The following is a 23,867-nucleotide window of genomic DNA, read 5'->3' as shown; positions in this document are numbered from 1 at the left end:
AGGCACTTAAAAGTATTCAAGTAATATATGTTTCCTGTGATTAAGCAATACAAAGTCATAAAAACAAAATTAATAATACACACCCAATCCTACCTCCCTGAGAAAACCATTAGCAGATTAGTGGGCACCCTTTCATGCTCAGAGTATAAAAGGTTTTCTTCAATGAAAGAAAAAAATACTGAAGTCAAATTCTACAAATAACTGTATAATTTGGTTTCTTAAAATTTTACAGTTTAAAAGTACCATACAATGTATTGTGAGCATTTGTCCTAGTCACTTTAAATACATATCACATTCTTATTAATAGAAGCAGTTTTTATAATACAGATGAACATAATTTATCAATTCACTTAGATTGCTTCAAATACTATTATGAATAATGTGCATTCTTTCCTTATATCTTTGCACATATGCTACATTATTTCCTTAGACTAAATTCCTACAAATGGAGTTACAGGGTCAGTAAGTATGTACACTTTAAAAAATCTACTGCATACTCTTCTAGTACTTCTATAGTTTTTAAAAACATCTAACTTCATTATTTTTGAGAAATGTGTTGACCTAATTCTACTTTTGTGAATAATTTAATGCCACTTACATAAAATGTTTTTTGCTGATTTATCTCTATTTATTTGGCTTTCCTGGTGTCAAAACTATCAGTAGTATAGATTTATAACAAATGGCACTACAAAGGAATGTACTCCTTCATTATTTTGTCTTATATCCTCTCAGATAAGAATTCTTAAAAATCAAATATGGAATCATTTTGTTAAATTTTCCCCCAAAGAACTGTTGAAAATTTTATTAAATATAGGGAATAAATTGGATGAACCTGAAATCTTTATTATTATTTATAAGTCTTTCTGTTCAAACGATCTTTTAATCTTTTGAAAGATTTTTATATTTTCTCTACAGGTTTTGCATACTTCCTTTTAGGTTCATTTCTAAGTATCTCATGCATTTTCCATAAAGTCTTTTATTTGGTAACTGCTCAAACATAAGAAATCTACTAAATATTTATATTTATACATTGTATAGTAAACATATATAAAATGTATTTTATATACACATATTTATTGCATTTATATTGTATATAGTTCTCTAATCACACTATTTTTTATTATTCATGAGTTTTCTATTTCATTTTTTTACTCACCTAAAAATAATTATTTTGCTTCTTCTTGCAAATACTTACATAGCTTATCTATTTTTTTGTTGTATTAACTAGACCTACCAGGACAATTCTGAAAATTAAAATCTACCTTTTAAAGAGTTTAATACTGTAATATACTTTTGGCTAAGACATACTGACCATTACTATCCCTGACGTTAGGAGAAACAAGATGTGCAGGTGAACTTCTATTTTCAGTGGCTTCTTTCTTCTGGCTAACAGTTGAAACAAAACTGCTGCAAGTGGAAATCTGGCCTTTGTCTCCTCTGTCCAAACCCTAAAAACAAAAAAAGTTACAATTGTAGCATAATTTCTATTACCTATACGTAAATCATTTTATGGCAGAAATAAAATAACATTTGTAATACAGATTTAAATTTGATAACAGATAGATAAAATGATGTATGTATAATTGACTTACTTTGCTAGAACCAAATTATCTTAAGTACAAAGAAGTCACATAATCTACCTACTAAATGATAAAGCTTGAAAAAGTGGGTAATAATTGTACCTACCTCACAGAGTTATTGTGGGGTTTAAATGAGGTAATGCATATAAAATAATTAGCACTGCTTCTCATACACAGCACACATTCCATTAATGTTAACTGTTATTTTAACTATAATAGTATTTAAGAATATTTAGATAATACTATCTTGTGCCCTCTACAACAATAATTTTTAATAATTTACACATATATGATACTATGCAGTTTGATCAACTGAAGGCTTTCCTGTTGTTTGATACAACTTTAAAAATTCAGGTGAAAAATAAACCCTTTAGAGATTATTTTTTCTAAGAACTATGATTATATTTGGGATATATCAGGATTAAAAAACATATTTCTAAGTATGTAGGAATTCTTAGGAATAGACCACAGAACGATCTTTACAAAACATAAACTGTTCATTAATACATTTTCCACAAAATAACGACTCCATAAAATTCATAATACATATTTAATTAATCTGTATTTCATAAAAATAAAATTTTATTCATAAAAATAAAATCATGAAACCAGTGCAAAACTGAATTATACAGCTGCCTCAAGACCTGTTTTCAGCTCTCAGATATTTATATTCCAGTTTCCAGACTCAAGAACACAGTAGTTAACTTCTTGCTTGATATCCACATTTTTATTCTAAATGTAACTTCTTCACTTTCACAATAGAGGAAGAGCTTCTTTTTCATGTCCTACTTCTTCATTTACCATGCTGACTTCTATTTACCCTTTTAGAATCAGCTCGTACATCACGGAGCAGAAGCACTTATGCTCACCAAATATATATGTGCTCTTCCCATTTTCCCCACACTCTTACAGAGTCATCTGAAATTCCAATAGGATACAAGTAAAAAATAATATCTATCATTTATGGGCCAGGAAAAACCCATGCATTTAAGACTGGTGGACAAACTTCCAGCTCTTTTCTTTTTCTTCTATGGTGACAACAGTGGCTAAGAGTTGAGATGCTAAAGGATCTGTCAGTTTGGATACCTCAGTGACTGTGAAGCATAGCCACTCCTGTCCAACATTAGGTTATACCATAAAAAACCTCAACAGTTTTCAGACACTGAAACTTTGGGCTAATTTATAACTTCAGCATAACCTATAACTTCACTGTGAAGCTTTTTTTGGTATTCACATTTCTACAAAACCAATCACTCGTATTTATTTTTATAATACTTAAATGATTCCACAGAAATTGTAACTGTCAGGATGCACTGGAAATTCCTTATTTATCACAGAGTTTGACAGTGAATACTGTGCATAGGTTCTGCACTCTAAAATAAACCCACTACAATTTTCTTTTCTAAAAAGATTAATATAGAAAAGAACCCAGAATCTAAAAGTTTCTAGACTTAAGAGACTTTCAAAAATTAGTTACTCTTGCCAGACACAATGGCGCATGCCTGTAATCCCAGGAACTGATTGAGGCGGAAGGATTGCAAGTTCAAAGTTTGCCTCAGCAACTTAGTGAGACTCTGTCTCAAAATAAAAATAAAAAGGGCTAGGAATGTAACTCAAATATAAATGCCTCTGGGTCCAATCCCCAGTACCAAAAGAAAAAAAAAAAAAAAAGCTAACTCTTATTTCATAGATGAGGAAGTTTAAATTGTCTAAGACTCACCAAAAGTCACTTGGCTAACAAATGTGGACAATGAATGAGAAGTTGAGAGATAATTCCATAAGTAAAGTATATAGATACAAATTTATTTTTGTGTGTGTGACATCTTTGGCTACTCATAGACTTTGTTGCTATCTGTGCTACTTGTTTTATTTGCTTTTGCTTGCTTCTTGATTCTTGACTAGATTTCATCTCAGTGAGGTCTGAGGTAATATTTCTATGTTAGGATTAGTCTACATAATTCAGTCTATAAAAGTAAAATACGTTGCCCAACTGAAATGAAGTAGTCTTCTAATAGATGTGGGATATAAATCTGAAATCTCAGAATCATAGTATCATCTAGGATCTGGGTCATAATCTACAACATAATGGGTACTTTATTAACAATTATTACAATGATAACTACACATTACAAGTCATTTTTGAGTACTTATTGTATCTCTATTACTATATTAGTACATTATATTCCTATGAGATATTTATTTATACCTCATTTTACAGATGGGGAAATTGACATGCAATGCCCAAGTTCAGAGGGCATTGCACCTCAATTCTGGGAAGCCAGAATTCAAACTCCAGGCTGAAGACCATGAAGTCAGTACTCTTAAATTATCATATCCATGGCGTCTCCAGACATAGTAGCTATCACTCATTAAGGGCTTAACATTGGTTGGTATGTTAACTACATCAGTTTATTTTCATAACAACCCTTTGTGGCTGATATTATCTTCTTTACCTTCATAGATGTACTACTGCTGAATGATACTTAATAGTTTTAGGAACAACTCACCTAACCAGAAGAAACATGCACAAAAAAAATAAGTGTACTTTAGAAAAACTTCTGATGTCCGAGCAATCCAGAAAGACTTATTTCTTTTCTTTCCCTCTTCCTTCCTCTGCCTTGTCTTAATAAAAGGTGTTCCAAAAGAATATTGGTTAGTTCACTTGTAAAATCTCCAAATAATAAAAAATAAGTAAGTAATTCAACTAAAGTAATGGTTATTCAACAACTATCAGTTCCAATCTCTAGTAAATTTATAATGCAGACTCATGAAGGTAAGAGAAAAAATTGAAAAGAGATAAGCAAGACAGTGGCACACAATACTTTTATCTCTATCCTAGAAAAAAAATCATTTTAGTAGCAGTCTAGGGAATATAGCGAAAGGAGTAAAACTGGAAGCTAAACCAGCTCTAATGCAAGAAATGAAGCCTGAACTGAGACAGCAGTTACAGGGAATGAAGAATGGCAGCCTGGACCAAGTAAGGACAAAAAGGCCAAAAGCTATTTCAGGTATAAGTTTGAAGCATAATGAAAATGAAAGACAATTCCATGTGTAGAGTGGTGACTTGGATCATGATCTCTCATCGCCTCTGAGCTGCATTTGTACTGAAAACTTCCTGCGCAAAGGTACAGATCAAGATTACCTAGTTGCTATGATGATGCCTTGCCTGAGAAACTGTGTGCAAAAGCATGGAGTTATATCAGTCTGGACCTTGAATTCAGGACCAGATCCCAGGTATAGAGAATTCAGAGCATAACAAGATAACCCTGATGTCTTGCCAGTGCTGCATCCTTCAGTCTGCCTGTTTTACAGAAACTTACCCACAAATAACTTTTTGATGATAAAACCTATATAATAAATGTGCTGAGCTAGCACTGGGTCATGTTCCTCCATTGGAGGTCAGTGTTCCACCTGGTCCCAGCTTTCTCTCTCTACATGTGTTTGTTTGTCTTTCTCAATTCCCCATCGCCCCTCGCCAGTTTCTGAATTAATGGCCATTCTGGCAGTGGTAATTCCACTACTTATAAAACAAATAAAATGAAAAATGAAAAATGAGTTATTGTAATTACTACATAAAATGTTTATGCTGCTCACAGTACTGAACTTATTGAGTTTAAATTCACTGCCAGCTTCTGCTTAGAGTCAATGCTACTATTTACTATTCCAGGTTGAAGTATTTTTAATATCCCCATGAATTCCTAAAGTATTTTTCCTTGGTTAAAGCCAGAATATCTCATTACCTCAGAGTCTCTCGATTAAAATATTTTAAATTGACTTTCTATGCCTGCAAAATCCACCAATAATTTCAGGAACTATTTATGATGGATACAAAAACTACTTTTTCTAAAGTGTGTATAGTTTCTTGAGATACTAAGCAAAAGACTGGTGAACAAATACACGGATATATGTTTTAAATTAAAATTTAAAATTTTAAGATACCTCACTTCCCAGCTTTTAAAATAAACTGATCTAAACTAACAGTCAAGGCCACATCAGATGTGAAAACTCAACTGTGTTTAGAATCCACAAAAGTAACTGTTTTAGTCTTGTTATTAGGTACAGATATCTTCTTTTCTTATATATATTTTGTTCATAGTTCCCTTTTAGGATTCTGGGTTATCAAATCAAAAGTGTTAACCATATATTCTTCTATTAAGATGTGAAAAGTCAGCTACTTTCAAGGTGTGAACTTCCCTCCCAAACTATAAATAGCACCAGCCCAAGTGGAATTGCTTTCTTTAAATATCATAAACCATACCTTTCATAGGAAACTATGAAATAAGGATGTAAATTGTGACATAAAATTTTGTCACCAAAAAAGTCATAATGCAGTTGATCTTAGCAATAACTAATAATTAAGCCGACATATATTAGTCCTGAAGTTCAGAAATATCAGTGTTCATTTACCATTAGGAAGACCAGATGGCATTAGAGATTTTATTCGTTTATTTTATAACACAGAAAAAGATGAAACTGTTTCAAGAGATTATGCTTCTATAGTAAATACTACTTTTGGAATGCATACTTTGATGCAGTTACAATTTTGCAACCATTTAAGAATTTTGCTGTCCTTTTTTCTTTCTTTTTTTTTTTTTGTACCATGGATTGAACATAGGGACACTTAACCACTGAGTCACATCTCCAGACCTTTTTTGTATTTTATTTTGAGACAGGGTCTCACTGAGTTGCTTAGTGAGCCTTGATTTTGCTGAGGCTGGCTTTGAACTCATGATCCTCCTATCTCAGTCTCCTGAGTTACTAGGATTATGGGCATGCGCCATCATGCCTGGTTCTTGCTGTTCTTAAATAAAAAAAAAAAATCTGAATCAAAATCAAGTTAATTTGAAATCTTTTATAACTAGACAACTTTCAGATTGACTTTTCAATTCAACTGAATTGGCAAAAATTCAATAATATTGATTTTTAAAAGGTATAGTCACTTGATTATATTCATTCCAAAAAATATTTTTGACTGCTTACTAAAATCTAAAATGTTGTTCAACATCCTCCCTGTTACAAATATCATCTTAAGAACTACTAGTTATTCATATAAGGCTCATCAGTGTAACATTATATCATACAAGAGGTCCTACGCCCACAGTCAACCAAAATGTGAGGGGGGAAAAAAAACAGGAAAATCAAAACTTCCCAGAGCTTTCTCAGCTCCACCCACTTCTTCACTCATCCACTGTTGATCTTTCTCTTAACTCTAAAAATAAGAAAGTTAATTTTCAAACACAATGCTAAAAGAAACTGCTACTGTCAGTAGTAGTTATAACCCTTTGAAGTTTTTTTTTCCCTCTTCAAAAAGAAATTCATATGAAACCAGATATAAGCCAACCCTGAAGAGTTCAGAGTACGTGACATTCCTTAATTCTGTATAATGATGGGATGGTGGGGTAGGGGATAGCACAGAGGAGATGGATTAAAAATGGAGGGCTGGGGAGATAGCTCAGTTGATAGAGTGCTTGCCTTGCAAGCACAAGGCCCTAGGTTCGATCCCCAGCACTGCAAAAAAAAAAACAAGGAAATATACACAAGGCCTAAGGCTTGATATAAAAGGTTGTGAAGGGAAGTACCAATGCCACAGGACAGAAGCAGAAAGGGCTAGCTGACTTAAAACAGCTTTTTACCTATAGATGTTAGTTTGCATGTAATAACATCATCTAACACTTGAGGGGCTTTCTTTGTACAAGACTTTCTAAATGTTTTATGTGTATTAACTAATTTAGACCTCAAATCTACCCTACCCTCAGAGAACCTATGTGGGTTCTTTTGTTATTGTCCTCATTTTATAGAAAGAGAGTAACGACAGCAAAGCAGTATCATGTTTGACACTTTTGGAGGTTCTCTGGTTCATAATTTATAATGACCACTTTCTCCCATTGTTAAATACAAATTATTTGTGTGATAACATCATGGATTAATAATTAATGGGAGACTGAGCAGAAAACTGCATATGGCTTTGCAGCTAGGAAAAAAAAAACCCACAAAACTTACTTTAAAACCTACCCAAAATTAAACACACTCAGGGTATGTACATAAATAGCTATAGCCCTCCCTTTTTATCTCTTAAGAATTTCAGTTTTTTACTTTATCAGATAATTTGTACACAGAATTCAGCTATATATTCATACTATAATATTAAAACCAAAATGATCAGATATCCCAGAACATTTATTTCTTTTCCATAATAGTTCTAACTCTGGTAACAAAATTTTGAACAAATATATTACTAGACCACATCCTTTTTTCTGAATTAGAAATACTGCTATAAGTGGAGGTTCTTTGCACCACATGGTTCTTATACTTATGACCACAGATAGAGTTCAGAATAGGGGAAAGAGCATGTTTTTTTTAAATCAGAAATATCTCAATTATAAACAATTTCTGTTCCTTATGAGCCACTTTATCCTTTGGTAAGGAACATGTAATTTGACTCTCAGATTCCTTTCTGTGAAAAGGGGTTGTTGAGTGATTGTTGTTATCTGTATTATCTGACTAAATGACAGATCACATGGAACATGCTTAGCACAGAGTAGGTACTCAACAGCTATTATTTATTATTACACATATGCACACATGTATTTTTGAAATATTTTAAAACATATTTGTCATCATAATATGCATCCTTTCCTATCTCTCCTCTTATTTAGAACACAATGGACAAAGGGCATCAGGTTTTTCCATATGCAAGATTGTTCCAAAGACCTGTCTAGGAAGGGTTTAGGTAAGAACACACACACACACATACTCACACAGAGTTTTAGTCAGCTTTGTTTCACTGTGACCACAAGACCTGACAAGAACAACAATGTACAGAAGGAAAAGTTTATTTAGCCTCATGGTTTCAGAGGGTTAGTCCATAATCAGCTGAGTCCATAGCTCTGGATCCCTAGTGAAGCAGAAAACCATGGCAGAATGGAGTTTCGGAGGAAAGCAGCCCAGGATATGGTGACAAGGAAGTAGAGAATGTAAACCCCAAAGGAATGTCCCAGTGGCCTACTAGCTCCAGCCACACCCCACCTGTCTATAGATACTACCCAGTTAATCCATTTCAGTGGACTAATCTACTGATTAGGCATACCTCATAATCTAATCATTCTACCTCTGAAAATTCTGGCATTGGTTCATGAGCTTTTGGGGGACACCTCATATCTAAACACACACACACACACACACACACACACACACACAGATTTGAAATGCTATTCATTGGACTGTCTTTTTAAATAAATATTTTTCTAATAGACCTTAAGAATTCTTTTCTGTTATCTAGCTAGTTTCCATATTGTGTGTATTCTTCCATCTCTTATGCTTCACCCTTCATCCTCTGGTCACTACTCTAGGGGACATACTCATCACCACAGGCATGAACTACAAAGTTCCTTTCTTCACTTTCTTCCTCTCTCTTCCACTTTAACTATACACTACCACTGATTTCATTATGCTATTCCTCTATTTAAAGAAGTCCAATGGCTTCCCATTAACCACAGGGGGAAAAAATCCAAATTTCTCTGCCTAGTGATCTGGCTCCAGCCCCCATGCAATTTTACTTACCTCCCACAAGTTCCCAGCATGCTTCCATTGGGCTTGCTTTATGGCTCTCTAATTTTTCTACTTAAGGCTTGTTCATGTTGTTTTTCCCATTGGATTACTTGGCCCACTTTCTTTTGCCCATCCAAAGCCTATCATCCTTCAATGGCCAGCCAGTTTAAATAATTACCTTCACTTCAAGGCCTTTCTTCACAGTTCTACAAACACTGATCTCCTTTCTCTGATCTCCTGTAGAGCAAATTGTTTGCATAGCTCACTGTGATTTTAAATGCTGCTTTGCTTTTCAAGCATTAGCCCTGCATACCCTGAGGTAGGGACCTTTTTTAAAAAACTTTTCTGCAACATCTTGAGCAAAGCTAAACATAATAGATGTTCAATAATTTAGTAGTTAGACTTTGGTTCAAGAGACCCATCAACCCCATGTCTATACAACTGAAACAAAGTATACAAACTTTCCATTCTCATTACAGAATTCCCATCAAATCCCCTTTACACTTTCACTCAAGCTCCTCTCACCTGGCAGCTACCTGACATGTTTCCTGATCATCCCTTTGTGGGCAAACTTCCCTTTAAAATTCTTAAGCTAGGGCTAGAGACATAGCTTGGTGGTAGAGAGCATATGCCCGAAGACCTACGTGCGCGCGCCCGCACACACTCTAAACTGGTTTCTTCCATTTGCCTTCACCTCTCTGAGGTAAGTAAAAAGTAGCACTTTCTTTCTTTTTAATATATTTTTTGGTTGGAGGCGAACACCATACCTTTATTTTATTTTTTACGCGGTGCTGAGGATCGAATCCAGGGCCTCACCAGGGCGAGTGCTTTACCACTGAGCCACAACCCCAGCCCTGAAAGTACCTCTTTCTTGAACCCACTTCATTCCTGGGAGAATCTACCTTTTCCTGATCACCTGATTAAACACTGAAACAAACAATCAAAACTTGTCCTCATTTGCCACTGTTATTTCTGGCCCAGGTGAGCATTTTCTCCTACCCCATTCACCACTTTTCCCTAACTTCTGTATTGTACATCTGTATTCCCTAACATCTGTATCAGCAACTAATCCATATTGTTCTCCTCCACTCAAATCTTAACTATCACCAGTTTTTCCACACACATATATTACTTCAAATTCTTTATTCTCCTTGACTCTGTGGAGTTGCATCACCTCTTCACAATAGCAAGACCAAATCTCAAATGCTGGTAGTTCTGTGAGGGTTCTCTATCTTGAGCCTATTGAGCATCTCTAACTAGAACCATTTTGCCATTTCTTTCAATTCCCACACTGTACCTGGTTTCTGCTATGCTTCATTCACTTAATCCAAACCTTTCCCCAGTCCTTTTCAAATGCTGTTCCATGAACTGAACAGACTTGTGAGGCATGTGTGTGGTGAGGTGTGGTTGGCTATAGCTAAAAATACAGATTCCTGGGCTTTACCCATGGAGCTTCAGATTTAGTACATACTGCATCAATTTTCAATCTAAGATATACCAGGGTTTTGTTTTGTTTTGTTTTTTAATACCTCAGCTTCATTCCCAGAAAATTTGATTTTAAAAGCCTGTATTTGGGTCTGAATAATAATATCTTTAAAAAGTTCCCCCAGGTGATTCTTATGTGCATCAAAGGTTGAAAACTAGTACAGTTGAAAACTAGTACAGTAGGGTGAGATGTGAGAATCAGGACCTTAACATGCCAGCAAAGTAACCCTCTGGTCAGATATGAGACCACCCATGTTAGGAACCTCCTGGTTAGAATGAACTTCCTTTATACTTAGAAGGTTTTAGAATCTATCACCGCCCTCTCCAGTATTCTTTCTCCTACCCATACCTTTCTAAACCTTCAAGATGTGTCCACATAATCTGGCCTACTATCTATTTTTTTGAGCTTTCACTCCAAATTGTTTTTTATTCTTGTAAATGTGATACAATGATTTTTGGAAAAAACCATTATTACAGGGCCACTTGAATTAGGTAAAAAACTCAACTTAGAGTCTTCTCTAGGTTAAAGCTGTTAACCTGGGACAAAATGGAAGAATCACTAAAATGGCTTAAAGAAAGTTATTAATGACAATTAGATTCCTAAACAAACCTCCAGAGGCTCTATTTAATCTAGGAGGAGGCTGAAAAACAACCTAACAGGCCACAAGCTGTCTTTCCTTGCCTGCCCTACCCCATCAGGATCACCCCACCCACTGATAAACTTCAGTCAGCAACCCAGTTATCCTGGCTTTCCTGACTTTTGGAAGAACCAAGCATGTATTTTCTTGGCTCAGGCTTTTCACTGGCACATATAACTCAGAATTCCAGCTCTGACAATCTCTTTGAGACAAACACATAATCTGCAGTAAACTCATAAATTCTGTTTTTAAACTGTCATTAACAAAACAAAACAAAATAAGACCCAATGGTACCAACACTGAAAGTCCTTATAAGTTGCCAGAAACTGCTTTCAGAATCTAAGGTTTTTCTGTTCATTCCATCTTCTTCTTCTCCAACTTACGTCTTTTCAAAGTTTAATTCAAGATTTACAAATGTTTTTCTTGAACTCTATTCTTTTTGATTAGTAGTACAAATCCATAATCCCTTTTTTACAATTCCTAAATTTTACAAATTCTTCAAGTGGAAATGTTTTTGCAAATCATTTGAGGTAGCAAAAGCATGAACCTGACCTAAACTGACATGAGTCTAATTTTATCCGATTTAGGGTGAACACACATACATTTTCCTGCAGTTTTTAACATGTTTGATTATAGGGAGCTGAGCAGGGCCTCACTGTGAGTATTATACATGGTATATATATCAAATTACCTTCCTAAAATCTGAAAACCTAGAAATTCCAAAGCCCTATGGGCCTCAGATAACACATATTATACCTGCATCCACATTTTATCAATTTCTGTAAATTTTTATTCCAAACCTTCAAATTCAGTTACAATGAAATAAACAGGTTTGTGGGAAAGGTGTCTACTTCAGAGACTAAACCCATTCACATAACTGTGGAAGCATATGCATTTATTATTTTAAACAAATCACCTTAGAAATGAACTGCTGGAACACTGAGTTAAGAACTTCCTATATAAGGTTTAAAAACCTAGCATACCAGAAAGAACCAGGTCTCTAAGAAGTTGGATGACAATTTCCTTCAAAGCATTTCCCAAGGTAATTCCTAATTGCAGCTCCACTTTATCAATGGTAGTTATGTTTTTAAATGCATACCATTACTGTTCACAGTTTGCTGCACTGACTTAACACAAAAAAGTTGTTTTTGACAATTTCTAGTTTCCCAGCCCTGAGACATTTTTGAAAAACCTATCAAATCAAAACATTATTCCAATACTAATACTTTAAAGAAGAGTGAGCTATTTTAGTAAGTTCTTAGTCATTTAAGAGGGAGGTTTTCAGAAACTAATTGCAAGTAGGAATAAAAAATGTATAATGTTCACTAAACTTTTACTATTTTGTCACGCACAGTTGCATGACAAGTCATAATCTTCGAATATATCAAGGCAAACTTTCAAAAAGTATTTAAATATTATGTCAAACATAAATCTCAAAACGAGAGGTTAATTTTTTATTGTGTTCAAAAGTAACCAGAGTCAAAACCACCAGTACAAATAGGGAAAAGGGATAGAGGGGGCTGTCCCATGACATCATCTGGCAATATGTAGTTTGAAGCCCGAGAGCGCTCTCCAAATAACCCTTCCGAAAATCCGGCTGGGAAATCATCCCTGTCAAGCATAGACAAGTTGAGTTTAAATAAAAGGTTCAAAAAGCCTCCCCCCTTAAGTCACATGTCTGTACCATATGAAAAATAAAACCATCATCCATGCATCTACCTCCCACTATCTTCACAGCAACGGAAAGGTCACAATTAAGTGGAAACTCGCCGCAGAGCCTGTTCCATCGGGGAAGGGGAAAGGGAAAGAAAAGCCAAGAAAAGAGCGAAATCTCACCTCCGTGGAAAACCCACTCCCGCTCGCCTGACATCTATGCTCGTCCAACAGACAATTCCACTCCAGGATGCGGGTCATGCCCTTAGAGGAGGAGTGTGTGTGTGCAGGGGGCGAGGGGGTTAAGCCCCCAAAATAACCAAAAAGGTCCAGCGGAACCCGCCACCCCCAGCATTTCCAGAGCGTGAAAGGTGCATGCAGCTCGCGAAGTGTTCGGGGCTGTTCTCGAGGCGCAACTCTTTCAATTCGGCCAAGGAAGGGCAACCAGGGTGCAGCGACCGGGGCAGCGCCCGAGGACCCCGGAGGAGATGCGGGCCTCGGGCGCCCCTCGCCCGACCGCCCTCCCTCCCTCCCGCCCTCCCGCCGCCTGCCGTCGGGGCTCCCCGCGGCCCCCGCCCCGTACCTACCGTCGTCGCGCCGGCGCCGGCGGACACGATGGGTGGCAGCTTCTCACGCTCCGGTTCCTTCCCTTTCTTTTCCTCAGAGGCGGCCGCCGCCACCGCCGGCGGCGCGGCAGGCGAAGGCGCCCGATCCGCCTCACTCATGTCTGGCCGGATGGCAAGAGCGCGAGGCGGCGGCGACGGCGGCGGCGGCGGCGGCCGGACTGCTGCTGGGGCTGGCGCTGCTGCCGCCGCGGCCGCGAGAGGGCTCTGAGCGGCCGCGAGAGGGCTCTGAGCGGCCGCTTCCAACCACCGCTGCCGCTCCGCCCCCGCCCGCGTCCGCGACTCCGCGCGCGAGCCCGAGCCCGAGCCCGCGCCCGAGCCCGCGCGCCCGGACCGGCCCGCCCCTCCTGCCGCCCCCGCGCGTTTGGCTAGCGGACTCGGCAACGCGCGGCTCCCTCCAGTTCTTGGCCCCGGCTCCCCCGCCCCTCCCAGGTTTGCCCATCGCGGGTCCCGGGCGCCGGCCGCAGCTACCTCGTCAACCCCGAGGGCCCAGAGAGGAGACGCCGCGGTCGACGCCCGGCCGCCATGTTTTTTGCAGACTCCCGCGCGAAATGACAAGGAAGGGATCCGGCACTGGAGGGCCTGGACTCGGGGGCAACCAGGCGAGCCCTGCAAAGGGTCGGGCGGGGATGAGGCGAGCCCCGGTGGCACCCTAGGGCGGGTGGACGCACAGCTCCGCCTTCACGACAGCCCTGACGTGCGGCGCCTAGGGGGACCGAGGCCGGGCGGACGCCGTGGGCCCAGGGGTCTGGGCTCGGGGTCACGGGGCTGCTTCTCCCCAGCGCCCCAAAAGCCGTGTGCGCCTTGGGACCGCCGCTTGCCCTGCTGATTCCTGCCCGCCCGGCCGAGAGCCTGTGCATCCTCGGGAGATGGCCTTTCCTTTCTTAGCGACTGACCCTTTGTACGTTCTCCAGTGGCCTCGACCAGCAAAGGAAAAGCCCGGAGTGGGAGGAGGGGAGTGCGACATTGTGGGCCCCAACCCTGCACACACACACAATGGGGCAGCACAGCCGGGCCACAGTTTCCATTTCTGTTCCTCCCGTTCCCCTTATGACTGCCAAATCCGCCTCTCCCTTCCCGTCCCCACGCGCTTACATTTCGCTCTCCCCCACCCCATCCCTGCGCTGCCTCCTATTCCTTGTTCCTTTCCGTTTATAAGTTACAGATGGACATACCCAAACTGCTTCATAATCCTTAATAGCAGATCATTATGAAATATGGTTAAGAACGTTAAAACTGGAGAGTTTAATCATATTAAAATACCCCCAACCTCCACCACCAAAATACGTAGACAATTTCCTTTCCGTTCTCATCGCCCCCTCCTTTTCCTTTTCTCAGTCTACTGGAGCCGTAGAGACACCTGCTGATCCGAGAGGAGAGAGGGAGTAAGAAAAGACTGTGCTGCCTATTAAAAATAGAGAATTTCTCGACATTCAGGTCTAAGGATTTTTAGGGTGAGATTTCATTGCTTAAGGTCGAGTGAATTTTCTGATTAAGGATGCTCAGATTCAAATATGAGAATGAAAAATATCTCTAAAACAAAGTCCGAAGATGATTTTTGACTTATCCGTTGTTTTCTATATGCAGTTATTAGTATAACTACTAGTTGCAGTGCATGGGGAAATGGAATCGCATGTTTTTCAAATCCAGAATCTGTAACAAGCCGATCTTGAAGCAAACAATGTAATGAATACAATAGTATTCCATATTGTCTTCAAAATGATAGAAGCTGACTTTCAATTATGAAAAGACTTTCTAATTTTAATATAATTGTTGTCACCGCCTGTTTCCTCGTTAATTAACAAAAGGTATGGAATCCATGTCATAGAACCAGCAAAAGCATTTCAGTACAAATTCTTTTTGGAGTGAAATGATGTATACACCCATTACTTTATAACATCCACCTTCTTTGTTTTTTTCAGAACTTTCCATCTTAAATCTGAAATGCTCACCCATGGAGAGAGGAGCATGCCTTTATTTTCTACTTTGAGCAGGTGGGCATGCTGATCATTGAAAAAATAACAACTCAAATGTTATTTTATAAAGTGAAGCCTTTATTTTTAGTACAATTCAAGATATTCTGTGCTGCTGAGGCTGGGTTGATAGAACAAATATTAGGGGGAAAGATATTATCTTTTCTACTATTTTGAGCTAGATTTAGTAATTTGCTACAAAAGTGCTTAGATCAGAAACCATTTGGATTATATGCCTTATGCTTTCACTTTTCATGTGTGAGACTAAACAAAAGTGTGTCTGTGCAAGTAGTCACATTCAATAAAACAAATGCTTAAATATTGACAAAACAAGGCAAGTCAAAAGTGTTAATTTCTTCCAGTGCACCAGAGTAGACAACCCATTTCTGTACAAGCCCATTACCACCTGTAACTAGCTCATTGATGTTTGCTTTTACTTCCTATTAAGTATATTGCTCTCAATTTACCACCCCAGCCCTCCTTTATACATGATCCAGGATTGGGATTGAAGAGGCTTTAGAGTCATAGCTCAGGAGGGAGCTTATGGGCTGGAGAGACCCATTCTAAATAGCTACTGTGGTACTTCTGGGACCCTAGCAGGGAGAAGAGATGTTTATGGAGCAGGACATACAGAGAGCTTTGACTGTTCTGTACAAAGATGTAGAGAAGTTGCTTTTCAGCTCTGCTAAGTGTGGCATCCAAGTATAAAGTTGTTAGCCTTGTAATAAATGAAGATGAGACAGGAGAAGCATTGTACCTTCTTAGTCCAGAGGGAAAACCAGAATCATTAAACAGTGAGGTATCCCAGATGAATTTAGGAAGATGAAATACCTCAGGGGAATAGGGTTTTGCAGGGTAGCAGTGGGAGTTAGATAAATCATTTCCATAAAAGAAAATGAAAGACCAAATTAAAAGGGAATAGGTGAAATTGTAGATAACTTCTATTTTGATTACATACAGTAATACTAATGTGGTGAACAATAGCAAAGTAGACTCTGACAAATCATTTAAGAATGGTTTATAACTATTATGGGAGATACAGTTATGAAATAGTGCAACTCATTTTTTAACACATCTTTCTTGCATTTCAATTGAGTGTTGTCCTAAAGTAGTAAACCTGGGATAGTATACTTATGTTAGCCATGTTGGCATTGTTAATAACATTGTGAAAATACTTTCTTAGATATAATTATTGTGACTTTTTGAAATTCATATTTTAAAAGTAACCTTTATTTATTTTTTAAAAAAGCAACATATTGTCATGACAGAAAAAAATAGGAAATACAGATTAGCAAAATGAAGAAAATAAATACTTATAAACCCACCCAACTTTAGGTATGCACTAATACCCTGGTCTGTATCTTTACAAAATCTTAATCTTCCATAACTATTTAGCTGTACACACACACACACACACACACGAGTAGTTCCTTCCTTTTTAAAAAAATAAAAACAACATACTGAAATGCTATATTGAATCTCTGCAACCCATTCTTTAGAATATGCCCAGTGATGCGATAAATCTTTATCTTTAGAAGATTAATTTTTTAAATTGCATGATGTAATGTTATATAGAATCAAGATTGTAGAGTGGATGTTCATCAAGCTTTGAATTTTTAAGCAGAACTCTCTTCAGTCAGTTCTCTATCTGGATTCCCATTGTCATTGACTTCATCAAGGCTTTGGCATCCCTAACCCAGGTTATTTCCATAGCCTGAAGCATGTTTTGCCTTTATTTTCTTACCTGCTCTAATTGCCACCAGAATGGCCCCTTGAAAATGCATATATATTTTTTGCCAATCTTTTGCTTGAAAGTGTTCCAATAGTTTTTCAAAGTCCTTACCATAAAAGCCCAACCTCTTGGTATGGCATTCACCTGAATTTGCAAAGAATTTCATAATGTCCTAATTTTAGAATCATTTTTTTTCTTTTTGCTCCCACAACACATATGTACTTCCATTTATATGCCTATTACATTGCATCTTAGTCATTCGTTCCCCTAATAAGTCATGGCGTAGAGGGGAAGCACATGTCCAATTACTTCTTAAACCCCACCAATAGCGTATGACCTGGAATGTGCTATTAAGGAGGCACACTGTAAACTCAGAATACATGAAACATGATGTTTACTTAATGTGACTAATATAGGGGGTTCAGAAACCATTTTCAAGGAAGAATTAGAAAAATACTTTTGAGTGATGAACTACACTCATTCATATGATTTAGTCCTGGTTTTGCTTCTTAAAAATATTGATCTTATAGAGCAATCCTTTCAATAAAACTTTTTGTAATGGTGGAAATGTTCCATATTTCTACTATGTCAGAGTAGCCATTAATCACATGTGGTTTGGAGTACTTGAAATGTAGCTATTGTGACTATGGAATTGAATTTTTAATTTTTAAAATTTAATTTATATCTAAATATCCACAATTGGACAGCACAGCTGTAGAGTTGCATCTCAACTATAAAAGAACACCTCCAAATTAGTGGCACCCTAATTGATGAGCTTCACTGTTTCTTAATGTCATTCTTCAGAATATATGTAATCTTCACCAAAGTAATGAGAACAGATCTTAAAGAGTTCTGATAACAAGCCTAAAACATCAAATAACTTTATATATATATAAAATATATATAATATATATACTTGCATGTATATACATATATGTATATATATATTTGCATTTATGGGTCAAACAAACTGTATTTTTAACACATCTTGTGCTCAGTGCTATGGAGATACAACCTAAATTGGAAGAACATATTAACAGCAATAAATATTGAAATGCCTGCTTATATTTTCTAAGGTTGCTGAAAACATCAAATCAGTATGGCAGACATTGCTATTCATTCTTCCTTTTTGCCTTATTAAGAGACTTCTGATTTAACTTGGCAAAGATGTCAGTTAAAAGTGGTTTCTTCTCTGGACTTTCTTGTGGGGAAGGATGCTCATGTGACATAATTCTGGCCAATGAGGTAAAAGTTTAGTGTTGTAAGGAAAACATTTTCTGTCATTATTCTTCTTGACATGAGAATATGATGTTTGGATATGGTGCTGCAATCTTTGGAAGGAATCAGGAACATTCCTGAAATCGTAGAACTGCCACACCAGATTGGGCTGCTTATATTTGGATTGCTTGTTTTGTGAGTCAAATAAATCCCTATCTTGTTTAAATCCATATTAATTTTTTCCTGTCATTTGTAGCTAAGAACATTACTGTTACACTTTGCACATGTGCATGCACACACACACACACACACACACACACACACACACACGAACATAAGCCCATAGTTTTTTTTGTCTTGGTTAATCCATAAACTGGTTAAGTAGTTGATTTCTACTGGTTTAAGCAATTGTTTTAAGGCACAATCCTAATCAAGTAAAATGTCTTGTCTTCCTATCTTAATTCTATGGTTAGTATTTCAGGAATTGCAGTGGTCTTTATGAAAGGCACAAACTTTCTTTTTCAGTTAGAAAATATGTTTCTAAGTTTCAGCTTCAGTTATTGGAAAGAATAAATTTTTGAACCATGAAAATAGGCTCCAGTTCTGGCTTTTCTGATTTTTAACTAATTATGTGGCTTTGGCAAAATCACTCTTAAGTTAGTTTCCTTACCCTTACATGGTGTTGTGAGGGAAAATGAGAAAACATACAAAAGGGCTTTGTGAACTATGGGACATTTTAACTTAATGAACTTTAGTGGGTACTAAAGAATGTGCTCAGCACTTCTATTGGATTGGCTTATGTATTCTCAGAAACCTATGAGTATTGCTATGGAGTGGGGACTCATCCCCATTTTATATATGGGGAAATTAAGGAATTGTATCTAGTAAACCATTCAGATTCATCTCCTAACTCTCCACAAAGCACAGAATAGTTGCTGAATAAATATTTATGGCAGAAATGAATGTATAATTTGTTCCTTTCAAAATTATATCATTGTATACTATGTAGGATATTATAACCCATAGTAGATTTGGCTATAAATAGAGGACTGCTACTGAAGGCCTACTAAGTACCTCCCTGTTGTTCAACATTTGAACAGAACATTTTCTACTAGAAATACTGAAATAATCACTCTTTTTTAAGATTGAAGCCAAATATAAGCATGTTGGGCTAGTACTTGCTCTTACATTTCAAGGTTTTTGAGGATAGATTCAAAGGGTCCCAGCTTTTAAAACACTAGCATACTTCCTGACTCATAGGCTCAACAAATATTGTTAATGCACTGTTCACAGAGAATGTTTGTTGGGGCTCTGCAAATATTACTATATTATAATAATTCTTTGATAGAATGCATTCTGGAAAGATTTTAGTAAATTTTGTTTCATTAGTAAATTTAGTAAATTTTGAGTTGAGCATTTTTAGATTCTACATCTGAGGATCATACAGTATCATACACATCAGGTATTGGAGTTTAATTTTAAATTTTTTCAGCTTTATTGAGTTATAATAGATAAATAGGTCTAGATTTAAAGTACACAGTGTGATTTTGTGTTTGCTTTTTGCAGGACAGGATTGAACTCAGGAGGATTCTGTCACTGAGCTCAACATTCCTACCCTTTTTATTTTTTTATTTTGGGACAGGGTCTTGCTAAGCTGCCCAGGCTGGCCTTGAACTTGCAATCCACCTTCCTCAGCCTCCCAACAATGTGATGCTTTAAGATATTTGCATATATCTTGTGAAATGATTACCACATGCAAGCTGATTAACATAACCATTACCTCACATAATTTCCTTTTTGTGTGTGATAAGAATATTTAATATATACACTCTTAGCAGATTTCAAGCCTACAATAAATACAGTATTATTAATTATAGACACCATGTTGTACAATAGCTCTCCAGAACTTATTTGCTAGGGTTTGAATGTAACTCCCAAATTTCATGTGTCAGAAATTTAATAACCATTAATAATATTAATATGTGGGACCTTTAAGAGAAGATGAGGCCATAAGGGCTCTCATGGGTACAGATGAATTGATGAATGCTCTTATTTTGGTGCACATTTCTTACAATGGTTCCCTTTTGTTTCTTCCTCCTTTCACCCTCTTCCCTTTTGTCTTGCCCGTTCACCTTCTGTCATGGGATGATGCAGCAAGAAGGCCTTTACCAGATGCTAGTACCTTGACCTGGGACTTCCCAGTTTCCAGAATTGTAAGCCAAGCCAATAAATTTCTGTTCTTTATAAATGACTGAGTCTGTGATATTCTGTTATGGCAGTCAGAAAAGGGATAAGGCATTATTTATCCTGCAGTTAACTGAAACTTGACCCCCTTTAACAAACATCTCCCCATTTCTCCGAGGTATAACAATCCCTACCTCTGCTTCCATGAGTTGAGCATTTTTAGATTCTACATCTGAGGATCATACAGTATTTATCTCTCTGTGCCTACTTCACTTAGCTTATTTTACTTAGCATAATGTCCTTTAGCTTCATTTTTGTTGTTCCAGATGAGAAAATTTTCTTCCTTTTAAGGGCTGGATGGTGATGATGAAGTGTGTGTGTCTGTATGTATGTATCACACTTTATCTTAACTGTTGTAAATAACACTGCCATGAACATGGAAGTACAGATCTCTCTGATTTAATTTCCTTTGGATATATATATACCCAAAACGGGATTGCTAGATTATAATATAGTTCTATTTATAATTTTTTGAGGAATCCCTATACTACTTTCCATAGTGACTAATATTAATTTCCCTGCCGATTAGTAATGCTGAGCATTTTTAAATGTATTTGTTTGTCTTTTGAGAAATATCTATTCAGATCCTTTGCCCACTTGTAAAAATCAGGTTATTTTCTTGCTATTGAATTGTTGGAGTTGCTTATATAATTTGAATGTGAAACCCTTTCCAGATGTATTGTTTACAAATAATTTTTCCATTCTCTTAGATTGTTTCTTCACTTTTTACTATTTCTTTTGCCATGAAGAAGCTTTTTAGTTTGATGCCATCTCACTTGTCAATAGTTGCTTTTGCTTCCTGTGCTTTTGTGGTTTATGCAAGCAAAAAAAAAAAAAAAATCATTGTCCAGATCAATGTCAAAAAGACCTTCATTGATTTTTTTTCTAGTAATTTTAGTTTCAGATTTTACACTTAAGTCTTTAATCCATTCTGACCTGACCTTTTTTATTTTGGTATTTTTAATATGGTAATTTCATTTTTATGCATGTGGATATACAGTTTTCTCAGTACCATTTATTAAGAGACTTTCCTTTTCCCTTTGTGTGTTCCTAGTACCTTGTCGAAGATCAATTTACTGTAAATGAATGAGTTTATTTCTGGACTCTCTATTCTGTTTAATTGATATATAGATTATAATTTTTATGCCAATAATACTGTTTTGATTACATAGCTTTGTGATTTATTTTGAAATCAGGTATTACAATGCCCATAGCTTTACTTTTCTTACCAAAGATTACTTTGACCATTCTGGACTTTTGTGATCCCATACAAATCATAGGGGTTTTTTTTTCCTATTTCTGTGGAAAATGTTGTTGGATTTTTGATAGAGATCGAATCTGAAGATCACTCTTCAGCATTTTAACAGTATTCTTCTAATCCATAAACATGGGATATTTTTTCATTTATTTGTGTCTTCTTCAGTTTCTTCCATAGTTTTTACAGTTTTCAGTGTACAAAACTTTCACTTTCTTGATTAAATTGTTTTAATCAAGGTAATTTTATTTTGTGGGGAGTGGTACAAATGTGATTAATTTTTTGATAGTTCATCATTAGTTTATAGAAATGCCATGGATTTTTGTATGTTGATTTTGTGTCCTGCAGTTTCAATGAATTTTTTATTGGTTCTAAGCTGTTTTGGGTGAAGTCTTTAGTGTTTACTATATATAAAATTATGCCATCTGCAAACAGAGACAATTTTAATTCTACCTTTTCAACTTGGATGACTTATGCCTTCTTCCTGCCTAATTGTTCTGACTAGGACTTCAAGTACTAAGTTATAGAAGTGCCAAGAGTGGGCACCCTTGTCTTGTTCCTTATTTTAAAGTATGATGTTAGCTGTCGGTGTGTCATATGTGGCCTTTATTATGTTAAGGTGCCTCCTTCTGTACCTGACTTTTTGAGCGTTTTCATCATGAAAGCATGCCAAATACTTTTTCTGCATCCACTGAGATGGTTATATGATCTTTATTCTTCATTCTGTTCATGTCATATATCACATTTATTGATTATATTGTTAAACTGTCCTTGCATTGTAAAGATAAATCTTGTTTGATCATGGTGAATGATCTCTTTAATGTGCTTTTATGTTTGATTTGCTAGTATTTTGTTTTCTGCATCTGTGTTTGTCAGTTGTATTGGTCTGTAACTTTCTTTTCTTATAAAAATGTCATTGTCTGGCTTTTGTTATCACAGTAATGTTGGCCCTATAAAATTAGTTTGGAAATGTTCCCTCCTATTGTTTGAGAAAGAAATTTTCCTTAAATGTTTGGTGGAACTCACCAGCGAAGCTATTAGGTTCTAGGCTTTTCTTTGTTGGGAGGTTTTTGTTTACCAGTTCATTATCTCTACTCATTACTATTCTGTTCAGAGTTTTTATTTCTTCATGAGTCAGTCTTAGTAGGGTTTATGTTTCTGGGACTTTTTCCATTTCTTCTAAGTTATACAAATTGTTGTCATAATCATTTATAGTTCTTTTGTGATTATGTTTCTGTGGTATCAGTTATAATGTCTGCTCTTCATTTACAATTTGTTTGAGTCTCTTCCTCCTTTTTATTCTTAGTTTTATCATTGCTGTTGATCTGTTCAACTAAGCCAACTAAGCCAATTCTTAGTTTCATCGATCATTTATTTTTCTTGTCTATATTTCATTTATTTCTGCTCTTACCTTTATTATTTCCCTCCTTCTGCTAACTTTGGGGTTAGTTTGTTCTTTTTCTAGTTCCCTGAGATTTAAAATTAAGTTGCTTATTTGAGATCTTTTATTTTTTTCCTTTTTTCTTTGTTGCTCCCTTTCCCTCCCTATGCCCTTCCCCCAGGCATTTGTATGTATATTTGTAAATTTCCCAATTTTCCTCCAAATTTCAAATTTTATACCATTGTGGTTGAAAAAGATACATGTATAGTTTCAATGTCCTTATATTTTTTAAGAGTTGTTTTGTGGTGTTAACATATAATCTATCCTGAATAAAGTTCATAGAATGTGTACTTAAAAAGAATGCACATTCTGCTGCTGTTGGATGGAATATTCTGTTATGTCTTTTGGGTCTATTGATCTATAATGTTGTTCAAGTCCTCTATTTCCTTACTAGTTTTCTCTCTTGATGATCTATCCATTGTTGAAAGCAGGGTATTTAAGTTTCTTACTATCGTTATACTACTATCCATTTCTCCT

General features: G+C 36.6%; 1 protein-coding gene and 1 long non-coding RNA gene across 2 annotated transcripts in view; one reads left to right on the top strand and one right to left on the bottom strand.

Annotated features, from left to right (window-relative positions):
• Nucleotides 1-13,712, bottom strand: part of Hectd2 (HECT domain E3 ubiquitin protein ligase 2) — a 72,444-nt gene extending 58,732 nt beyond the window's left edge. The window contains exons 1-2 of the mRNA XM_047554385.1: nucleotides 13,492-13,712; nucleotides 1,313-1,448 (exon numbers count right to left, since the gene is read on the bottom strand). Coding sequence (XP_047410341.1) covers nucleotides 1,313-1,448; nucleotides 13,492-13,629 — 274 coding nt within the window. The 5' untranslated portion in view covers nucleotides 13,630-13,712. The remainder of the gene's footprint in view (nucleotides 1-1,312; nucleotides 1,449-13,491) is intronic.
• A 129-nt stretch (nucleotides 13,713-13,841) lies between these two features.
• Nucleotides 13,842-20,701, top strand: LOC124984432 (uncharacterized). The gene is made up of 4 exons (XR_007108672.1): nucleotides 13,842-13,959; nucleotides 14,866-14,981; nucleotides 15,450-15,521; nucleotides 20,605-20,701. It is a non-coding gene; the product is annotated as an uncharacterized LOC124984432 (long non-coding RNA).
• Nucleotides 20,702-23,867: the final 3,166 nt, after the last annotated feature.

Source organism: Sciurus carolinensis, chromosome 5 (assembly GCF_902686445.1).
Source record: "Sciurus carolinensis chromosome 5, mSciCar1.2, whole genome shotgun sequence".
Taxonomy (NCBI): domain Eukaryota; kingdom Metazoa; phylum Chordata; class Mammalia; order Rodentia; family Sciuridae; genus Sciurus; species Sciurus carolinensis.
Note: the sequence above shows the minus strand (reverse complement) of the source record. Positions and strands in the feature narration are given on the sequence as shown.